The sequence below is a fragment of the Antechinus flavipes genome, chromosome 3 (genome assembly GCF_016432865.1).
Source record: "Antechinus flavipes isolate AdamAnt ecotype Samford, QLD, Australia chromosome 3, AdamAnt_v2, whole genome shotgun sequence".
NCBI lineage: Eukaryota > Metazoa > Chordata > Mammalia > Dasyuromorphia > Dasyuridae > Antechinus > Antechinus flavipes.
Window position 1 is genome coordinate 335,041,841 of NC_067400.1, and position 22,056 is coordinate 335,063,896.

The window sequence follows — 22,056 nt, forward strand, 5'->3', positions numbered from 1 at the left end:
TATATCTTCTAGGTACAGTGCTAAAATATAGTATATTATTACTATATATTGTAAACTTCATGAAGGTAGGATCCATGGTCCTAATCATCATTGTATCTCCCAATCTGACTAATCAATTGCTATTTACTAAATAGATGAATGAACGAATAAATCTGGAAGGTGCAGATGAGCTACAAGAATAGATATGATTTGTATCATTAGGGAAAAGATATAATCTCAGGACCATTATGGAAGGCATGTGGATTGTAGTTATATCTTTGAATACCAAGGGGAAACTTGTTCCTTCTAGTCAAACATGTGATTCTGCTGGTCTGACTCTCTAGTCAGTGGCTCCTACTTAAATGGTTCCAAGAGGTTTGCATGAAAAAAGTATTTAATGGCACCTTAAGCAAAAAATAATTGCCTACTTATGTTTTTTCTATTTTATAATTGTTATATAATATAAATTTTAATTTGAGCATTTTTTGAGCAAAAGTTATAATTGTAGTTATTATAAGCACTTAACTGAATAATCTAAAAGACTATTATGAGAGCATATTAAATTACTGGGGTGAGAGTTGGATACATTTTTTCTTTGTTGTTGAAAGAGGTTCATGAAATAAAAAAAAACAAAGGGAACTACTTTTCTAGGTGGTATTCTAGGCCCTAGAACTGGACAACCTATACTTCCCAATCTTATTTTCCATCCTTTCCTAGTTTTGCTATTCCTCATTTCAAATTCAATCTCTTACAGGAGAGATTTACCAAAGACTTAATGATCAAGAGAGAAGACTGAATATATAGTATATGGGAATGGAAGAGGAAGGAGAGTGCTGCTGAAGCACAAGAAATAGTTTTATTTAGAGCCAGAGTTCCTACCTAGGGCTGCTAGCTATAAGCGGTCATTGGAAGATGGTTAGTGCAAGTCTTGTGAATCTGCTCTGTTCTCCTTCCATTCTTTTAGCTGAGAATTGTCCTCAGCACCATGATATGTGCCCACTTATTTCTGTCAGGAAAGCCATGTCATCATGAACTTTTAAAAAAAATTTCCAACTTAATTTAACAAATATTTATTGATCATTTCTTTCATGCAATGCATATACATACAATTCTTTCTGGGTTTTACTGGTCGCAAGTGGCAACCATTTATTCTCTCTCTGTCTCTCTGTCTTTTTATTTCACAGTCATAGTTATATTCAAAATAAGATTCCAAATCTGATTGCAAATAGCAGGGTTGATGCTGTTAGTAATAGGTACCACAGTGTTCAAATTGTAACTCATCCCCTGCCAATACCACAAATAATTGCTTTGTTGGATTGAATCAAAATCTAGAACACTCAAACTTCTGACCATTGATATTAAAGCTCTGGTTTTTTTCCCAGTAGGATTTTATTTTTCCAAATACAGATATAGTTCTCAACATTCATTTTTGTAAAATTTTGTATTCAGATTTTTCTCCCTCCTTCCCTTACCTCCCTTCTCCCTAAGACAACAAGCAATCTGATGTAGGTTAAATACGTGTACTTCTTTTAAATATACTGCCATATTTGTCATATTGTATGAGAAAAATCAGATCAAAAGGGAAAAAACCACAAGAAAGAAAAAAAAAACAAGCAAGTAAAAAACAACTACAACAAAAGGTGAAAACATTATGTGGAACTGGTTTTAAATAATAGTAACAAAGGCAAGTATAGAAATTGCTTCCTTCAAAAATTTGATTGCAAATAGCAGAAAACCCCCAAACCATATTTCTGTCTATTCATCTATCTATCTATCTATCTGTCTGTCTGTCTGTCTGTCTCTCTATCTTTATATGTGGATAGAAAGATATATAAATACTAAACCAAGACTCACAAGATGGCCCTCTAGACAGTACTGCTTACACACATGCTCTGGTCCCATAAGCCAGATGGATATAATGGTTTTCCCAAAAGGGATTTTCTCTCCCTAGGAGTTTAGGTAAAGGGAAGGTGATTTTTGTTGTTGATGGTGGTTATTATTTTGTTTTTAAAACATGACCATTACTTGCTTTCTTTTCAGGAAGGGGAATCTGGGGATGAAGATCATAGCCAAAGAATTTCTACATTCTAGTGAATAATAAGCTTGAACTCCTCTTCCCTATTGGAATGGTCACTCATACAAAATTGGGGAATATCCACATTTATGGAAATAAGGAGGAATGTGGGAACCAAGAGGGCGGTACTAAAGAGGGACTCCTTTTTCTTTAAAAGTTTTTTTTCTCCTTTTTCTTCTTCTGCTCTTAGTGGATCTACACTATGTTCATTTTTTCCTTTGTAACTAATTACCTTCACCCATCTTCTGCCCTCCTCCATTTTATACAGTCATTTGTACTTAGGCTGAGGGTGGGGAAGAGGAAATATGAGTGTCATAGATAGAATGAAGCTGGTGGGGAGAGATCCAGTCTATATGATACCTCTTTAGTATCCAATTAAGCATTGTATGGGCTTGCTGTAGCCTTTAGGTCCACATACATAATGATTACTAAAGATGAATTAGTCAAGTTTTATCATCTTCCAGGAAGGAAAAAATTCAGGGCCCTCCAGAGTCCATCCCACAGACCATGTTAGGCTTCTGTCTTAACTCTACTACATTAAAAAGAAATCATCTTCCTGTTCCTTGGAATCCAAACTGGTATTGTACATAATCTGAGTTCAGTTGCCTTTTAATGTCCTTTTCACTTATATTCTTGTGATCATTGTGCTAGAAACAATGCAGAAGACAAAAGAATTAAAGAGCAGAAAGAAACAAGCATTTATTATATCCTAGGCCCTGTGTTAAGTGATTTACAAATATTATTTCATTTGCTTTTCACAAAAACTCTAAGAGATAGGAGCTATTATTATCCCCATTTTACTGTTGAGGAATCTGAGGGTAAGTGATTTATCAGGGTCACACAGCTAGTGTCTCATACTGGATTTGAACTCAGGTCTTTCTGATTCTTGACCTTACTCTCCATCCATAGTACTGCGTCACAAGAGAGAAAACACAGTCTCTGTCTCTATCCTTAAGGAGTTCTGAAGGGGCCTTATATTGTTCTCTTGTTTCTGCTTTACTCTTCCTGTTTATAAAACTCTTCCCAGATTTTTTTTTCTTCAATTCCTCTTTTTTTGTATCACAGTAATATTCTATTATATTAATATACCACAGTTTGTTTAAACTATAAAACTCCATAAAACTGCATGAAAAATAAACCACTACAGTTTTTCTAGATTTTTGGATCACTGATTGTTCTTCTGTTCTTCTGAGATCTTTATCAGAGTTGTAGTCAGGCTAGTGAAGCTGTTCCACTTCCTCCAACTCCACCATCTTGGCTGGTTCCCATTTCAGAAAATGTGCTCAGTACTATGTATATCTTATACACAAGCTTGCCCTCTAGCTATTGATCAATTGTGATAGTATTAGGCAAAATTCATAATTGTTTATGTGATTAAAGAGCAAATTTGTCCACCAAAGGAAGAAAAAGAAGCAAATTATTATAGTATATTGTTTAGTTTTTTGTTCCAAAAACTCTTTTATTAAAAATAAGGATGTGTACCTTTATTAGGGTCTTTATGATATGAAAATAGGCTTATACTTCAGTAAGTGGAGATATTTATTTTACATTTGGGAGCCAGGTTCAAAAAACCTCTTTTCCCATGCTTAGGGTAGTTATGTAGTATGAAAGCTACCCTTGGATACAATAATACCGTTGTTTTCTACAAAATTAGACAGAATTCAATTTTTAGCTATAATATGTGCTCCATAAATACTCCCACCTATTTTGCTTTTTATGAGTGACTTTAACTTAAGGTTCCTTTTTCTTCCCCATCTATGTGTGTCCAGTTCTACCACACACTTACCATGCATTCATTAATTAACCTCTCTGTTTCCTCATCAATAAAATGTAGTTATTAATAGCTGCATCTTGCTTCATAAGAATACAAGGGGTTAATGAAAAGTTTCTGAGTTTCCTTGACCTCATAAAGGAAGGAACAGCATAAGTATATAATCTGCCTGAGCATCTATTCATTTCTGAATCCTTTTCTTTTATTTTCAGACGCCAGAGCCAGCAGAACCCTCAACAGGTGACATTGAATTGGAAGACAACCAGCTCCTCTCATCCACAGTGGACATAGACAAGCAAGGGTTGAGCCAGGAAACTGATGAGGATTATTTTGAGACTCGGTCTCATCAGAGTGAGTGTCCATCGGATGTAAGAACTGAGCCTTTTGAGAGTGCTTCTGATACTGACTCACTGCCCAGTGACCTCACAGCAGAAACCTGTTCCAGTTCACGTTTCCTGGCTTGTGAGAAGGAAGCAATATGTGATGTGTCTTCAGATGCTGGAGCAGCTGATTCCCCTCAGGAATTTCATCTGGCTAATGCTCAGGAGCAAGAGGTGAAACTGCCTCCTGACTTAAAGGGATCTACATGTGGAGGTGAAGTCATATTGTCTGTGGAAACTGGAAAAGGACAGACAGAAGAGATAGAACTGTCCAGCCTAGAGCAAGACTCTGAGTTGCCTTTTGAATCTCTGCTGGTGACCATCCCTCTCCAAACAGACATTGATTCAGAAAGCAGCAGAGAGGATGGTAGCTTCCCAGCAGCCAAGGGCATCACAGTGAAGAGTCTTCCAGAGATCTCAGACACTCCTCATGAGGTACCCACATCAGAAAATCTCCTGAGTGCTACAGCAACCTATCTGTTTCCTTTCTGGTCCTGCAAATGGAGCCGGAGTCTGTCAGATAGCACCCTTGAGAAAAACAGATTTGATCTCAAAAAGAACAAAAAGGAATTGGCATCCCACCTTTGGTTTGGATCAGTGCCCCACATAGGTTGTCCAAGGAGGAAATTCTATAATAGTGAAACCTCTTTATTTTCAAGAACAAGGAAGAAAGTTCCAGAGAAAAGAGGAGAAACATACTTGCCCTTAACCCCACTCTGTCTAAAACTTCCCTATTGCCCCCCTGTCAAAACCCCTAACTTCTTACAGACTAAACTATGGCACAGTGTTCCAGAAAATATTGGTTCTCAAAGCAAGGGACCTTCAGAATACTGCTGTCGGTGTCCAAGTACATTTAGGAGAATCCAATCTTTAGCAAGTTTCCCCACAGGATGTCCTGAGGACCCCACAGGAAAGGACTTTGTTAAGTTTGGGAACCATTCTAAAGGAACAAAAAAAGTAGATCAAGTTCTAAGGATACACAGCATTAGTCCTGGTGCCTGCCCAGATCCTGTGCACAACCAGCTCCTACATCCACCTACTGCTTTCCAAAGGGGCACTACTGACCCATGGGATCAGCCAGAACTCCATGGTATTAATTTAGAAAAGGGCCTGCCTGGGAAAGACCTCAATCTGAAAGGCTGGTCGGGGCACGATTCAGAGCAGTGCCAGATTTCTACACACCCCACGTCAGAGTCATTGAGCATCAATGCTGAGAAACTGCCTGGGCCCACCAACTGCAAGTCTAAACATGACAGAGGAACCCATGAGTTGCTTCATGGCACTGATGCTACCTCCAGAGCTGCCAGTGTGGATGATAAACAAAATCATCCTGTAGATATTTCTGTCAAGACAGGAAATCCATCTAGTAATTATACAGCAAGAGATATTCCAAGTGAGAAAATAAGTCTCTCCACTAACCTCAAACAAATTGAACTTCAAGCCTCGAGTCATTGGAGCAATACTGTGGCCTGGGTAGGAGGTAGAGACCCCATGGGGTGTTCTGGACTGAATCAGAGTTCGGATGATCCAGAGACTACACTAATATCAGGTGAAAGAGACATTGCAAAGGAAACAGATAAGGTTATGGTATCCGATCTCAGCTGTAGTAACAAGGCATCAGGAGATCATTCTAATGTGACTGGAACCCCTTTGCCAGAAGCCAGCACTGAAGATGAAACACATGCTTCTACATCCCCTCCAGCTTTTCAGCAGCCTGAGGTCAAGATAGAAAAAAACTCCAGGGGCAAATCAAGTCTCATCATTATAGCTGTAGAGCAGAAAGGTTTGCAGGCTACCAGGCGGAAAGCAAATCCTACAAATTCTGTTTCACAAATTTGTCCTAAGAAGACTCTTGGAAGTTTCCAGGATGAAAGCTCTGTGTCATCCACCAATGCCAGCTCAGCTCTCTGTGGACTTAGTGGGGCTGAGGAAGTAGAAACGGATGGCAGTGAATGCGGGCTACATGAATCAACAATCTTGGAAAGTAGAAATGACTCTCTGGTTGTGAATGTGTCAGGAGAGAATACAGACTGGGAAGAACAGGTAGCTGAGGAAACAGCCTTGGAAGTAGCTCAGGAGCCTGATGCTGCCCCAGAGGAGGAGACCCGGAGTGATGTTAACTTGCTTTTGGAAGGACCACAAAGAAATGATTCAGGCATCCTAGGGACTGAGTCCTTCCACTCAGAGTGGGTGGAGGGGGATATAGATGATGGACTGAATGACCACTCAGAAGGGGAGCTGCCAGTGGAAAGCCAGAATTCAGAGGCCAGATTTGATTCAAAACAAGTGGATTTGGCTCCAGAGAAAGAGAATGAACGTGTCATCTGTGTGGCTCATTTGATTCTGGAGGAGACAGATGCTACTCAAACATCTGGTTGTCTGAATCTCACCGATGTTGCCTTGGGAGACACCTCTAATGCAGAGAAGATGCCCAAAGGGGAAGGAGATGAAAGGGAGAGCAAAGACCTGAGGTCGCTGAGCCCTGGTAATGATTTTCCTAATACAGAAACCAGCCTAGGTTCCATCTTGGAGGAAGGAGAAGCTGATGAGCATAACCATAGTCTTACAATGCCCAAAGACTCTCTTAGTCAAAAAAAAAACTTAGACCCAACTTCCCCTGAATTACTTGAGATTGGTTTTGATAACATCAGCTGTGAAGACCTGGAATCACCTTCCCTTCATCATTTGGCAAGTAATGGTAGCCTCTATAAGACTTCACCAAAAGGGAGCAAAATTGGCATAGCTGGAAGGCCCTCCAAGTTCCTTGTCTTTCCCAAAATGGCCTCTTTCAAGAAAAGTAAAACTCCAGGAATTGAAAATTTTCTAGGTAGCAGCATCCGCATCAGTAAAGTGAAGGTAGAGGACCCAGATGTAGGTAAAAATGGTGGGCTACAGCAGGGCCCTCAGGCACTGAATACTGACTTGTCCAATATGATCACCCCAAGCAAGGAGAGCTGCACCTTGGAATATTCAGATGATGAAGAACTCAACGAGAAACATCCATTTAACAGAGTTAGTTTAAGGAGGGCATCTGGGCTTGGCAGGATTCTTTTGGAAGACTTAGACACAAGTATTCCCTATGCAAGTGTAAAATGTGATAAGGAAGGGGGAGGAGAAAAAGGGGGTAAGTTAAGTTTAATAGAAAATAGTGACATGGAAGTATCAGAAGATTTAGCTACCAGACGGCTATCTTCCGAAAGCAATGAATCAAAGCGATTCAAAACCACAGAAAAAAAAATCAGAATGAGGTTGGCTCTTGCTCATAAATCCTTTTCTAACTTCTTTGAACCCAAAGGTCTGGAGAAGGAGAATGCTGACCACAGTTCTAGATGTTCCCTTAAGGCTGAAAAGGAGAAGACCAAACTCCGCCAAAGCTCTTGGAAAACACTACTGAAAGGCAGAGAAAGTGATGGAATGAGAAGGCCAGTGGTACCCAGCCTGGCTCAGCCTCGGGAAGTCTTTCGCTCCCCTAGTTGTCCCCTACAAGGGGTCAGTAATGAGAATGGGAAACTATCCAAGGACAGGGAGGAACAGTCCAAGGAGCAGATGTTCCTAGGTGCTCCCTTTGTCCCTCTGCAAGTCCCCTACTCCACCATGCAAGCCAGGGTTTTGGCGTCACCAGATCAAAGGAGAAAAAGTGAACCAGCCATCAAATGTATGACTGCCCGAGAGAGTGGAGAATACCTGCAGACAATGGTGGGTAGTTTGGCTGTCTCTCCTGAGGAAACCTGGCCAAAATCACCTGGCAGCCCCCCGATTCATCAGGTCACATCCCTTAGCTATCCCTGCTCTCCCATGTATGACAGCAAGGACATGCCCTGCAAGCCCATGAGTCCCAAACCCCAGAGCCCCAGGCCCAATGCTCAGCGCAGAAGCTTTCAATACTCTGGAAGGGTCAATGCCATCTCCATGATTTCTCTGGGGAATTGCTATAATACAGAAGGCAGTTCTGAGGCACCTGAGAGGCCAAAGACTCTCAAACCCCGAGCTACTTTCCTACTTTCCTTGCATGATTTGGACCACGAGTGCCAAAAGGAAGAAGGTAGCACGAGCATCTTGTCTCAGGGCAGCCTGACTGCAGCATCCGCTGCTCAGGAGGTCCTGGAAAATAAGGTGAGTGCTCTGCAAAATCACACTGGCTAAATACGCATCTCTCTTTTAGATGGATGTGCATGGAGAGAGAGATTTTATGAATGAAAGAGTTCAAATCTAAGCCCAAGAACATGCAAGCATGAAATAGTTGCATTAATCAAATTAGATTTTAAGCAGAGGGGCAATGTAGTGTAGTGGGGAAAGGACGCTTTGAAGCTTAAGATCTGAGATGGAGCTTTAACTCCTTTTCTTACTAGCATTGTGACCTGAGTAAGCCATGTGCACTATCTGCTCTCATCAGTAAAATAGATTGATACTTACTTTACCTACCTCACAGGGTTGTTGTGAGGAATGTACCTTGTAAAAAGTAGCATATAAATGTGAGCTGTTATTATAATTTATTAAGCACTTATCTAAGACCTAACCCTATTCCAGGTGTGGTAGATAGGTACAGGGGAAGAATAAATCATTGTCTTTCCCTCCAGGAGCTTATAATCTACCCAAGGAGACAAAAATAACACATATAAAACAATTATGGCCAGTGAATATGACTGATTTCTGGCAAAATTTGATAACATATGATTAAAGAGTTTGTGTGTGTGTGTGAGAGAGAGAGAGAGAGAGAGAGAGAGAGAGCGAGAGAGAGAGAGTCTGTGTGTGGGCACATGCACTTATGAGAACTGTGGTCTTAAAGAGCCTGGCAGCATGGTTTCCCCAATATAGCTTAGCCTCCTTGAGGGCAAGGACTATTTTATGTCTGCCTTTATATCCCAAGGACATTGACTTACACATAACAGGTACCTAATTAATGCCCATGGAATTTAAAGAACAAGTTATACCAGTTTTGCCTTAGTTCGTTTTTTTTTTTTAACAGGATCATTAGATTGGTGGTCAACTAGATCGCACAGTGGATAGAAAGGGGTCAGGAAGATGCCTTTTCATGAATTCAAATCCAGTCTCAAAAATGTATTAGCTGTGTGACCCTGGGCAAGTCACTTAACCCTATTCATCTTAGTTTCCTCATCTGTTAAATGTGTTAGAGAAGGAAATGGCAAACCACTGCAGTGTTTTTGCCAAAAAAAAAAAAAAAAATACCAAATGGGTCTATGAAGAATAGGATATGACTAAAAAGCAACTGAAAACTAGATTGATAAATTAAGGAAATCATATAAAAATAATATCACTTTAAATCTTACAGCATGTATTATTTCATTTTATCCTCACAAGGATCCTGGGATGTAGGTGAAATGTATCCCCATTTCATAGACATTGAGGCCAAGAGAAGTTAAATGAATTTGCCTAGACTCACATAGCTAGTAAGTGTCTGAGGCAGGATTAGGATTCAAGTTTTTTTTGACTCCTAAATCCATTCCCAAGTGCCACCTACTCCCTCCTACTATTTGGAGTAAAGACACAGTATATTTTGATAGCATTTGACAGAGTTCTTCATACTATCCTTCAGGGAAGAGATAAACAGCCCAGTTGCTATACTGGAAACCCATGGAATGTTTAAAAAATAATAATAAAGACCTTGAGAAAGCCTTCTAGATTGAGTTTGCTTCTCTATGGTGGATTTATGGGAAGAATCTCAGAGTTCCATAGGACCTCAAAAACTTAGTGGTTCAACCCATACCTGCAACCAACATTTTCTCTGCAACCTATTTTAAGAATACTTATTTAGATCTGTCTATCTTCACTAGAACACCTCTAGTGAAGGGAAAAACATTATATCCTGCAGCAGTACATTTTACTTTTGGAAAATTCTAATTGTTAGAAAATTATTCTTTAACTAAGCCTACATTTTTCTGCCTACCCATTTTCTTATTTCATCCTCCAAGGCCACTGGGATCAAACATTATAAATCTAAGCACTCTTTCATATAACAGATTTTAATATTTGAAATCAGGCATCATGTCCCCACCTATCTTTTTTTTTCTCCAGGATAAATATCACTTAGCACCTTCAGCTAATACTGAATGCATGAACTCAAGGTCCTTTACTATGCTGATTATACTGCTCTTCGAGTTCTACAAGTCTACAACTAGAGTTCCTAAAATATGGCATCCAAACTAGATACTCCAAATGGAATCTGACCTCAATTAGATCAGAATCCAATGGGATCCCTCATTCAGGATCTTTTACTTCTTTAGATGTAATCAAAGATTTAATTCTTTTCTTTGGCTTCTATATCACATTGTTGGTTCATTGAGCTTATGAATATTAATAACTTTTTTAGATGAAGTACTATGTTTTGCCCTGCCCTCCATGTTTATCAAGATGATTTTTTGAACCCATGTAAAACTTGACACTGATTCTAATTAAACTTCATCTCCTTAGATTCATCTCAATATTCCATCCTGCCAAAATCTTTTTAGATATTGGCTCTGTCATTTAACATGTTAGTTATCTGTGCCAGCTGCATGTTATATGCAAATTTATTAAGTCTTCTTTTTCCTTCAGCTAAGTTATTGACTAATAAAAACATAGAGCCAAGTTCAGATTCCAGGGGCCTTCTGCTGTTTTTCCTTCCAATTTGACATCAAACCATTGATGACTGCTTTTTGATCTAATAATTTGAATACTTAAGAATCTATTTAATTGTACTATCACTTTGATGTTTTCTATTAGAAACTCAAAATCTATTTTATCAAGTCTTTGGTGTCATATAGATAAACTGTATCTACATAATTCCCTTGGTTTTGTTTAAGTAACTATCAAAAAAGGAAAGATAGTCTAATGTGACTTCATCTTGTTTAAACTATTGGCTAATTACAGCTTCTTTTTCTAGATTCTCACTAGATGATTTCCTTTTTAAATTTTCATAATACTCTTTTTATTTTAACAACATAATCATTTCCTGATATACCCTCTTCTCATCAGAAACCTTCTTTGTAATATAGAAGAACAGTTGAGCAAAGTCAACTGACACTATGACCGTGTTTGACATTATAATAAATATTTCATACCCAATGGTCTTCTACTTTTCTATGGAAAAGAGAAATATGTTTCATCATCTTATAATTATTGCATTTAATATGAATTTAGATATCCTTTGTGTTGTTTTCATTTATTACTTACATTATTGTAAGAAATGTGTGTATTACCCCCTGCTTCTGCTTTTCATCTTCATCAGTTCATACAAATCATCTCAGATTTCTCTGAATTCATCATATTTGAATTTTTCTTGTGGTACAAAAACAATTTATCATATTCATGTAATTCATTTATTTATCTATTCTCCAATTTATGAGCACCCATCTTGTTTATAGGTTTTTGATATTATTAATAATGATTTACTACAATAAAAAGTATTGATATAAATATTTTGATAAATATAGCAATTTTTTTGGTCTTTGATCACCTTAGGATCAAAAGTACCCAGGTGCTGTGTCAAAACCTATTAACAGCCTTTTGATGTATTTATCTTTTAATTATACATTCTAGGGGAAAAATACAATTTTTATTTTGGCGGAAATTGAAGTCAGTCTCCTTGGCCTGTAGTCTGTAAATTCTATTTTCTTCCTATTTTTGACATTGAGTAAAACATTTGGAGAAATACAGTCCTGGAATACTTCTACTGACCACAATCTTTCAAAGATCATAGGCAATGGCTCAGCTATCATACTTCTTAGTTCTTTTATCTCCTAGGTCCATTTGGGCTTGGTGATTTGAACCTGAGAAGAAGGATGAACCCTCTTACTATCTTTCTACTTGGGCTTTAACCTTTAACCTTTAACCCTCATTAACCTTTTTTTGTTGTGTTCTCCATTCTCTTTGGCAAAAAAGAGAAGAAAAGTAAATTATGTGGCTCTGCCTTCTCTCTATTGTTTGTTATCCCAAACAACCTGGGCAATGGAATTATTATTTCTAATTCCTCCTTTTCATCCCACTTTAGTGTAAATCTTCTTTTTTTGGTCATTGATTTTCCTTACCATCTTCAATTCATTTTGAACTTCAGTACTCCTAATATTCTATCTTACAAGCCCATGTCAAACTTTTTGATTCATTCAGTTATCATTGCTTCTATCTTCTATACATTTAAAAAATGTTTCCTTGAATATATAATGTATATGATATATTACATATTATATATAATAAATATAATTATATATAATAAATATAACATATATATATAATATTTAGCATCCTTTAATGAATATTTGATGAGTTCTTTGTGCATCCATATTGATCTTATTGAGACACTCGTTCTTTTTTTCTCATTAAAAAATGATTTCTTTTTTTGTTTCAGAGTTTCAAATCACTTTTCTGATTTTCAAATCACAGACTTCCCAGTCTACTCCTGGCTTTTGTTACCTTTTCTATCACAAATTACAAGACATAGTAGTTTCTCCCCTAAGGCTTCCATCATCTTTAGCTCAGTAACCAGTACTTTCTTGATTTTAATAATCAGATCCAGATTAAAAATGCCTTTTGAAGAATGAAATTATCATTAGAGGAATCAAAAAAAGAATTAATTCATTTCTCTGTTTTTGGCAGATAGTGATCTTCAGCAGATATATAGATGATGAAAGTCTCCATCACTGCTATATTATACCATTTGGCTTGTAATTTGGTTCTCAAATAATGGATTTTTTTCCTTGGAAAGTGATTTTTAAAAATAATGCTTGATTAGAAATTTAATTTTGGAAATTAACAGGTCCATTTAAACCTGCTTTGCAACTATTTATTTTTAAGTTAGTTGATTTCAATGCATCATAATAATTTTTCAGTCATATTGCCCAAGTTATCTTTAAAATTTCTTGCTTTTTCATCATTTTCATTCTCCTTTTATCTAGTTGTAGTTAATATGTACTCGATTCTTCTGTTTCTGCCCTTTTTTTTGCTTTGTATTATTTCAGAATAGTATTTCCAGATTTCTTTGTATTCCTCATACATTGGTCTTATTGTAAAGTTACATCAAAGTAACCCAATTAATTTAATTCATACATTGTCTTTGCTTTTTCATTCATTTTCATTTTTTATCATTTATTTTATTTTAGTTGTAGTTAATATATAGTTTATTCTTCTGTTTTTGCCTTTTTTCTTTATTGCATTATTTCATAATGATCTTTCTATATTTCATAGTATTCCTCATACAATGCTCTTATTGTAAAATTGCATCAAAGTAACATGATTTATTTAAAAATTCACATACTGTTGGATATACTTCTATTTTGTTATTGTTGTTCCAATTACAGCTAATATTACTGATAATCATACTTTATAAACATCAGGCTCATTCTATTTGTTGTCACAAAAAGAACACTGTATTTGGATTCAAACCCAGGTTAAAATATTGACTGTCTCATTTCTACCTGTATAATCTTGGGCAAATCACTTAAGCTCTATGCCTCAATGAACTTATCAATAAGTGTGTCAGACTAGAAGATCTCTAAATTACCTTTTGGTTCTAAATTCATGATCTTTGAATAGATTATTTTTTGTTATTGTTTTTGAAAATACAGAAAATAAAATCTCTGAGGGGAAGGGTATTATTATTTATTTAGGTTTGGGGATTTGTTTGTTTTTTGACTAAGTGAAGGAGGAAATTCTTTGCCTCACTTGCTACTAACTTTAATCACTGAATGGATGTGAATGGATGTAGCCTTAATCAAACTGAGATCTGTTGGAGATTTTAGTTTAAAAAGGCCAAGATCTCCCATTGCATCCAGGACCACCTCCTGTTGTCTTGATCTGTGTCTAGCTACTGGACCTAAATGGCTCTGAATGGGAAAGAGAGGCAGATGATTTTGCACAGCCCTCTGTCAATTAAATCCAATTCACTTGCATGTCATGGCATCACCTCCCCCATATTATGATCCTCTTGGAGAAACAACAATAATTGCAGACTGTCAAAGTGCTTTTCAAAAAGATTCTAGGGGTTTTCAAAGTCTACCAACAGATAGTAAGACTTTTGATGTTTTACTCAAAAGGTTGAAAATTGCTGCAACTTTAGGCCCAGTGATAGACTACTGGGAAGATTTAGGGGTACCCCTTACATCCTAATCTGTCTTTAGTCACTTACCCCAACTGTATATGGGGCCAGCCAGCACATTGCAATAGCGGAGTTACGTATTTTGCCAGAGAAATCTAAAAGTCTCTATACACACAGTTGAAGGAATTTAGGAGACATAAAATTATATAAAACAGGGAAGAAAAGTAAACAAACAAAAATTAACTGGGTCAAATGAAAAACCTTTATTGGGGAATAGGAAGGCAACTTGGAGAGTGTGTGAATGCTCCCTCTTGTGGCTGCTCTAAAGATTGCTCCCTGGGAGTGGCAGCCCAGGCTTTTCCGAGACCCAGGAATAAGCATCTTCTCTCTACCTGAAGCATTCCCACACTCTTCTGTTACACTGTGAAAGAGGAAGTGAATTAGGCTTAATCAAATTGAAGAGAGCGGTGAATTTGCTAAAAATAAATCTATTAGCATGTGTTAGGATTCATCACTAGAACTAAAAATGCATTACAGAAGCATTAAATGATCCAATCAATACTGAAAGTAGTTTTTTGAGGACTTTTTATTTTATTTTAAACTTTTTATTTGAGCCCTCTGATTTCATTGGCACAGAGTGAAGAAATTCAATTTGCCAATGTTCCTATATCCACAAAGCAATTTATAATCTTAGAAAGTTGCCTGGGATGCTGAGAGGTTAAGGTATTTTCCCAGAATTACATATGTGATAGGGGTAGTATTTGAATTTAAGCCTGCCTGACTCCAAAACCAATTTTATCTACTATTCAGCTGCTTCTGTGCTGAAAACAATAAGCCTTTTTTTGATATTTTTTAGGGAAAGCCCCAAAGAGAAGGTGATGGGACTTAACCGGTTGTTTTTGTTATTGTTGTTTGTCTTTCCTTCTTGAAGAGGACCATTTCATCAGGGAGATGATGCCATGACATGCAAGTGAATTGGATTGAAGTGAGGGAGGGCTGGGCAAAGTCTCACTTTCTTCTCCAGAGCCATCTCGGTCCAGTGACCAGATTATGTTATTGTCCTTTGTTCTCAAAGAGGACCAAAATGACATCTCTATGAAGACATACATCTTCAACTGTGGCTGATCAGACCAATATGAGCTCAGAACACTCTGCCACAGGTCAGACACAAATAGTCTCTGCGAACATTTGGGGTGGCTTCTCTAACTTTGCATATCTCCTGTTTCTTCTGAGCTAATTCAATTCTGCTTTGCTCATAGAGCACCTTCTCTGATGAGGGCCTGCCATGCTGGGCGGTCCTGTGCCAATATCTCCCAGGTCATGTAATCAATTCTTAAGTTCTTAAGAAATACCTTGAGAGGATCCTGGTATCAATTTTTCTGACCACCTTGTGAGCCTTTGCCCTGGGTGAATTCTCCATAAAATAGTCTTTTTGGCAAGTGTATATTTGGCATTTGAACAAAGTGGCCAAACAATGGAGTTGTGCTCTCTGCAGCAGAGTTGGAATGCTTGGCAGTTCAAGAAAAGACCTCAGTGTCTAGTTATCCTTCCAGGTGATCTTCAGAATCTTCCTAAGATAATTCAAATGGAAATGATTCAGTTTTCTGGCATGGCACTGGTAGACTATCTGGATTTCACAGGCATTCAACAATGAGGTCAGCACAAGAAATTTGTAGACCTTCAGTCTCTTTTCCCACACTTCCTTAGGAACCTCCAAACACTGGACTAATAGCTCTGGCAATGCATATGTCAATCTCATTATCAATGTGGCCATCTCTGGAATATCAACTGCCAAGGTAATCCCTAAGGAAACAAAAGACAGTTACAAGAAGGAGAGGGTGCTAAAGGCAGCCCAATGAACCACTATGTTCCTAGGGGTTCATATTTGTGTCTGACCTTGGCAGAGCATCCCGAGCCCGTGTTGGTCTGGTTAGCCATGGTCAGACATATTGTAACTCAACTCTAACATAGGGATGTCATTTTGGTCCTCTTAGAGAAGGAAGCACAGCAACCAATCAATCAACCATGGGATGACACCTTCAGACTTTGGCAATCTACCAACCCCCTCACATATATCTCCAGAGGAGACATAATAAAGAGATGGTACCAGTGACATCAAGAGGGATGCTTATATATTATGATCTCTAGGTCATATTAGACTGAGTAAATACAAGATGGTCAGGAACTCCTGGATCCATGCTTCTGAGCAGCTCTGATATTTCAGAGTCAGAGCAGCTTCTAAATCATAGCTACTATGGCATGTTTTAATTAGGTAAGGGTTCCCATTCAATTGAATCTGAGTGGCTTCCTACCACCACTACCCCTGAAATTGTAGCCAGGGAACTGTCAAATAGCTAGGAATCTGGTGTTTTCTAACCTGGAACGTTCCAAGTACAGAAACTTACAAATGGAGGGAGTTCTAGAGAAAGAGCCAAGTAGAAGGGTGTGGTTAACAGATAGGAAATAGGAGCTAAGCAATTTTATTTATTTACCTAGCTACCTATTTAGTTTTTATATTATCTTTTGTTTTATCTCACCTTCATTTCTAACTAAATCTCTTCTGTTTTTTCTTTTCATTGAACCATGTCTTATAATAATTTTTTTTAATTAAAGAAAAAGAGTGTGGGGGAAGTAGTTCAACAAAATCATCTGCTGAATTTAAGAATATCATTTGTCTTTTCTATCTGTAGCCCTACCCCAACTCTAATGAAGGGAGAAAGGTGTATTTCCTTGTTTCTTCTTCAAGGGATAAACTTCATGACAGGGAATAGAGAGTCTGTTATACAGAAAAAGACTAGGTCTTTTTCAGACTATGACAGTGAGTTAGCATTTCATCCCATCAGTTCCATAATCACTGATGTGTCTAATGAAACTGAGAAATTTTCATTAAGATTGTCACCATGTCACAGCCTGGATTACTTTTTTTTGCTTTTGGTTTTAGTTTTTTTTTTTTTTTAACTCTGGAACAATAGCACATACATTTGTGAGACAGCAAACAGAAGACATTTGTAAGTGTTTGAAAGATAGACTTTACATTGGTGATGTTCTCTCCTTTAGGCTTTTAAATCTGGGGTTTAGTTGCTTTTGATTGTGGAAGAAGAAGAAGAACCTGACAATTATAGCAGCTTTCCTTTGGGATTGGAGATATATTATGTATGGCTGAGAACAGTAGCCTGACCCCCTCTAACCTCCAATCCAGGACCAAATGGAAAGGATAATGAGATGAGGAGGGGTAGATAAGAGGCAAACATGGGAAGAAATGTTGAGGAGCTCTTGCCTTTCTTTCTCCCATAGTTCCCTAGCTCTTTTACACATGCCTAGGTCCTTTTGAAATATAGACTCTAGAACTTGAGTTTGATGAGGGGAGCCTGAAACTAAAGGGAGGATCCTGAAACTCTCTCTCTAAAACTCTTGAAGTTTCCCCTGCAGTTTCAAGCTCCCCTCATCAAGTTGATTACAGAGATGATCTAGTCTGATCCCCTCATGGTACAGATGAGGAAAGTGAGGTCCAGAGAGGGAAGTGACTTGCCCAAAATTGCACAAGAAATTGTGTTGAATTGATGCAACAGAACTTGTGCTTTAAGCTCTGGATTCTTAGGTTTATTTTAAAGAGGTCACCTAGTTACTAATTTCACCCCCTCACTTCACCACGTTGCAAATAAATGAAATGTCACATTGGACTGAAAGGTTAAGTAATTTTCTCACGGCTACATGTGCAGTGAGCAGCAGAGCCAACATTCAAGCTCTTCTAATTCCATATACAGAGCTTTTCAATATAACCCTTTGTTTATTCTGCCAGACAAGATTCTGTTTGCTCAGAAAAATCTCTAGTAGAAGGAAATTTGCTATTTCAAAACAAAAGGTAAAAGGGTGTGTTTTGCTCCTTCTTTCTTTCTTTCCATTCATTATGACAAGGTGAATAGACATGGCCAGGAAGTCATGGAAATAAAACTTTTTGTATTTTTTTTGTTTCATATTTGTTCAATGTTTAATATTTTTTTCCTTCAAAGTAAGCTTCTAACTCTTGGAATGATGAAACTAGCTCGATATGTAGATATATTTTATTTTAACATTTATTTTAAAATTTTTTAGTTTTTAATTCTCTCCTACTCTTCTCTTACCAATTGAAAAGATAAGCAAATATGACCTTATTTACACATATAGATATTTTGAAATTATTCATGCTGCAAAAAAAGCAAGAAATTTTAAGTGAAAAAAGTGCGCTTCAGTCTGCACTCAAAATTGATTGGTTCTTTCTCTTCCTCTGGAATTATCTTGGATCATTGTATTTTGATTAGAGTAGCTAAGTCTTTCATAATTGACTATCATTACAATATTATTGTTACTGTATACAACGTTCTCCTGCTCACTTTACTTTGTATCAGTTCATGTACATCTTTCCAGGATTTTCTAAACCCTTGTAATACCCTTCTGAATACTTGTAATTATTTTGCTCCTTTAAGTGCACATTATTTTAGCCTTTAATAATGTTAAAATAATTTTGTAGCAATAATGGCAGTTGTGTGAAGACCTATTTCTATTTAGACATGTTTTTCTAATAGTAACATTATCCTTCCTCCCTCCCTCCCTCCCTTCTCTTCCTTCCTCCCTTTCTTTCTTCCTTCTTTCTATTCTTTTCTTTCACCTTTTCTCCCTTTCCTTTTTTTCTTTCCTATCTCTCCTTCCTCTTTCCTTCCCTTCTTCCTTTCTTCTTTTCTTTCCTCCCTCCTTTTCCTTCCTTCCTTCTTCTCTTTTCTTTCCTTTCTTTCCTTCCCCTTTCTTTCTTCCTCCTCCATTCTTTTTCATTCATTTCCTTTCCTTTTCCTCTTCTCTTTCCCCTTCCCCTTTATTTCCCTTCCCTTCCCTTCCTCCCTCTGTCTCTCCCATCCTTCTTTCTCTATGAGGGTAGAGGAGAAAACATAAACTATGGAATGAAAAGAAAACATGTAAGCAAATATACTATAATTTGAATTTATTTAAACTATAAATTGACTCTTTTTTCTAAATAAATTTGATTATCTCATAAAGATACAACTAGGACTTTGACAGAGGTAAAATTCTGTTACAGCAAATATCATTGCAACAAAAATCTCCAAAAGGAACAATTGTTCACTAATTGGAATAATATATGATAAAATTCCAATTCCACTGCAATACGATTTGACCAACTTCTATTTTGATTGACTAATATAATAATTTCCACTAAATAGATAGGAGAATAAATTCTCCTATACTGCATAGTGATCAACTTTCCATTTCCTGAGGTGAGGATAGAATTGACTTTTTAGACTCTAATTTTGCAACTAGGATAAATAGTTTGCACTGAATACAAATTCTACAGGAGAAAGAACTAACATCCCACTCATGTGCCAAATAAGAGTTTTCCTGTGCTAAAGCAGTTAGTCTGATTTCTTTGGATGCACAACATTTTTACAGGTAGGCCCTTGACTAGAAATGAATACAAACTAGTCTAGATGCACCACCATCGCCATCTTTTCCTGCTTTGTACTCAGAACATGTGAAATCCATTGGAATAACCCAACTACTCTTTAGATTTCATACTCCTATTTTTCTTTTAACAATTGACTTCAGGAATCAGACATTTTTTTACTAAGACAATCAGAAAGGTTCTGTATTATTGATCCTAAAGATACCTATGAGAAAACATATGGTAAGATCTTTCCCAAAATCTCAGTGGAGAAAAAAAAAGGCACATCCACTCTATCTGGGACACATTGTAGTATTGTCAAGAGAGAATCTAGATTTCTAGTTCACAAAGCAGCAATTTTCTTGTAGGACTGAATTTTTGCCATTGAAATGACTAAATTGTGGAAAAGCACCCAGTTACTGTCAAGCATATTGCAAATGACATTAGTGATTAATGGACCTACAGTTTGACTAATAAAACTGCTATAAGTTTCATTGTTTTAAACCCACAGTTGCCTAATAGAAATGTTATAAAATAATTAGTTTCACTGTTTTTTAATTGAAGTAGAAATGTTCTTTCTATCAATACTTTATAAATCTGTGATTTTTTTTTTAACATTCCTGCCATCAAAAGTAGGTCAAGTCCCCTACATAATTTAGTAGATAATCTTTCTTAGTTGCTTTCCCTCCTCTTCCCAACATCATCCCTTGTTGCACCAATCCTGTCATGATTATTCTTTTCATGTTAAATTCTACAAACTAACAATCCATTACCAGCTTTACATGAACCTTTCCCAGCTTGGTAGGTCCAACCAGAACTTGTACTTTGCTGTCATATCCTTTGAGAAACTCCTTTCACCTCTGTGCCATGATGAGCATTGCAGTAGGATGTTAGTGGAAGAATAGGTCCCTTATTTGAAAATATCCAGTGTTCATGGTAGTAGTGAAAATATAAGAAATAGAGTTTATATTCCTTGTCGTGCTTCTCTGAATATGCATAGTAGCTACTTTGGTCAATCAACATTTCATATCTACTGTGTTATTGAATATAGATTGTATTTCCATAATACCAGAGCAAATAAACCAAATAGTTAATAAGCATTTATTAAGCTACTACTATGTGTCAGGCATGATGCTAGATATTGGAAATACAAAGACAAAAAAAATGAAATAGCCCTACTCTTACAATCTATTGAGACAATATGTATGTATGTATATACATATATAAATATTTGTATATATATATACATATGCATATGTATATATGTATGAACATTATAATATGTATTTTAAAATGCAAGGTAAACACAAGATATTCCATGGATGAAACACTTCAATAGTTAAGGGGGTCAGAAAAGGACTCATGTAGTAGTGTTGAAGACAGTATCAAGGCTAAAAATCTGAGACACTGAAAGAATGGTAGTACCTTTGACAGAAATAGAAAATATTTAGAAAAGGGGTAGGTTTGAGGGGAATATAATGAGTTGTCTTTTGAACAAATTAAATTTGGGATGTCACTGGTATATCCAGATAATATTGTCCAGCTAGTGATATAGGACTAAAATTTAGAGAAGAGATTGAGACCAGATATGCAGATCAGAGAATCATTTGTAGGAGGAGAGGACCCAGGGCAGAGCCTTAAGGAACATCCACAATTAGGGGACATACATGCATAATGATTCAGTAAAGGAGAAGCAGAAAAAACTAGTTAGGTAAGAAAGCATCATTAAAAAAAACAGAGAAGAAAGAATATTTATGAAGAGAGGTTGGTCAACAATGTTAAATGCAGAATTGAAGTCAAGAAGAATGAGGACTGAGAAAAGACTAGATAAGGTTATTGTTGGTTACTTTGAAAAGAGAAATTTCAGTTGAGTGATGAAGTTGGAAGGCAGAATACATGAGGAAAAAGCACAGATGCCATAACAGGAATGGTGTATTTGTAGGATAATAGTTTGACTTGAACAAAAGGATTAATGGAAGACAAAGTTGGGTAGATAGATTGGGGACAATTATGAAAGGCTTTAAATGCTGGTATAGAGGGAAGTAAATGCGTCTTGTGGGTTGAATTAGATAACCTCAGATGTGCCTTCTAACTCGTATTCTAAGATTCTAGGACTTAATAATAGGCATTAGGTAACTATTATAGGGTCTTAAACAGTAGATGAAAGAGGTATCTTGCTTAACTGATACCATAATATATTATATTGACATTGGGCAAGCTATTTGTTCTTTCTGCATCTCAATCCTTTTCCAGGTATGAAATTGGAATAGTAGAGTGAAACTTAGTTGGAGTCTCTCTCCTGTTATATTTTTCTCCCAATTAAGCAATTATCCTTTCATCTACCAAGTGAAGGCCTATAAAAAGTAATTTACCATATAGCAATTAACCAAACATCTT

The 22,056-nt window shown here is 36.9% G+C and overlaps 1 protein-coding gene across 1 annotated transcript in view; it reads left to right on the forward strand.

Annotated features, from left to right (window-relative positions):
- The first annotated feature begins 7,501 nt into the window (after positions 1–7,501).
- Positions 7,502–22,056, forward strand: part of ARHGEF4 (Rho guanine nucleotide exchange factor 4) — a 244,140-nt gene continuing 229,585 nt past the window's right edge. Inside the window, exon 1 of the mRNA XM_051985660.1 lies at positions 7,502–8,317. Coding sequence (XP_051841620.1) covers positions 7,619–8,317 — 699 coding nt within the window. The 5' untranslated portion in view covers positions 7,502–7,618. The remainder of the gene's footprint in view (positions 8,318–22,056) is intronic.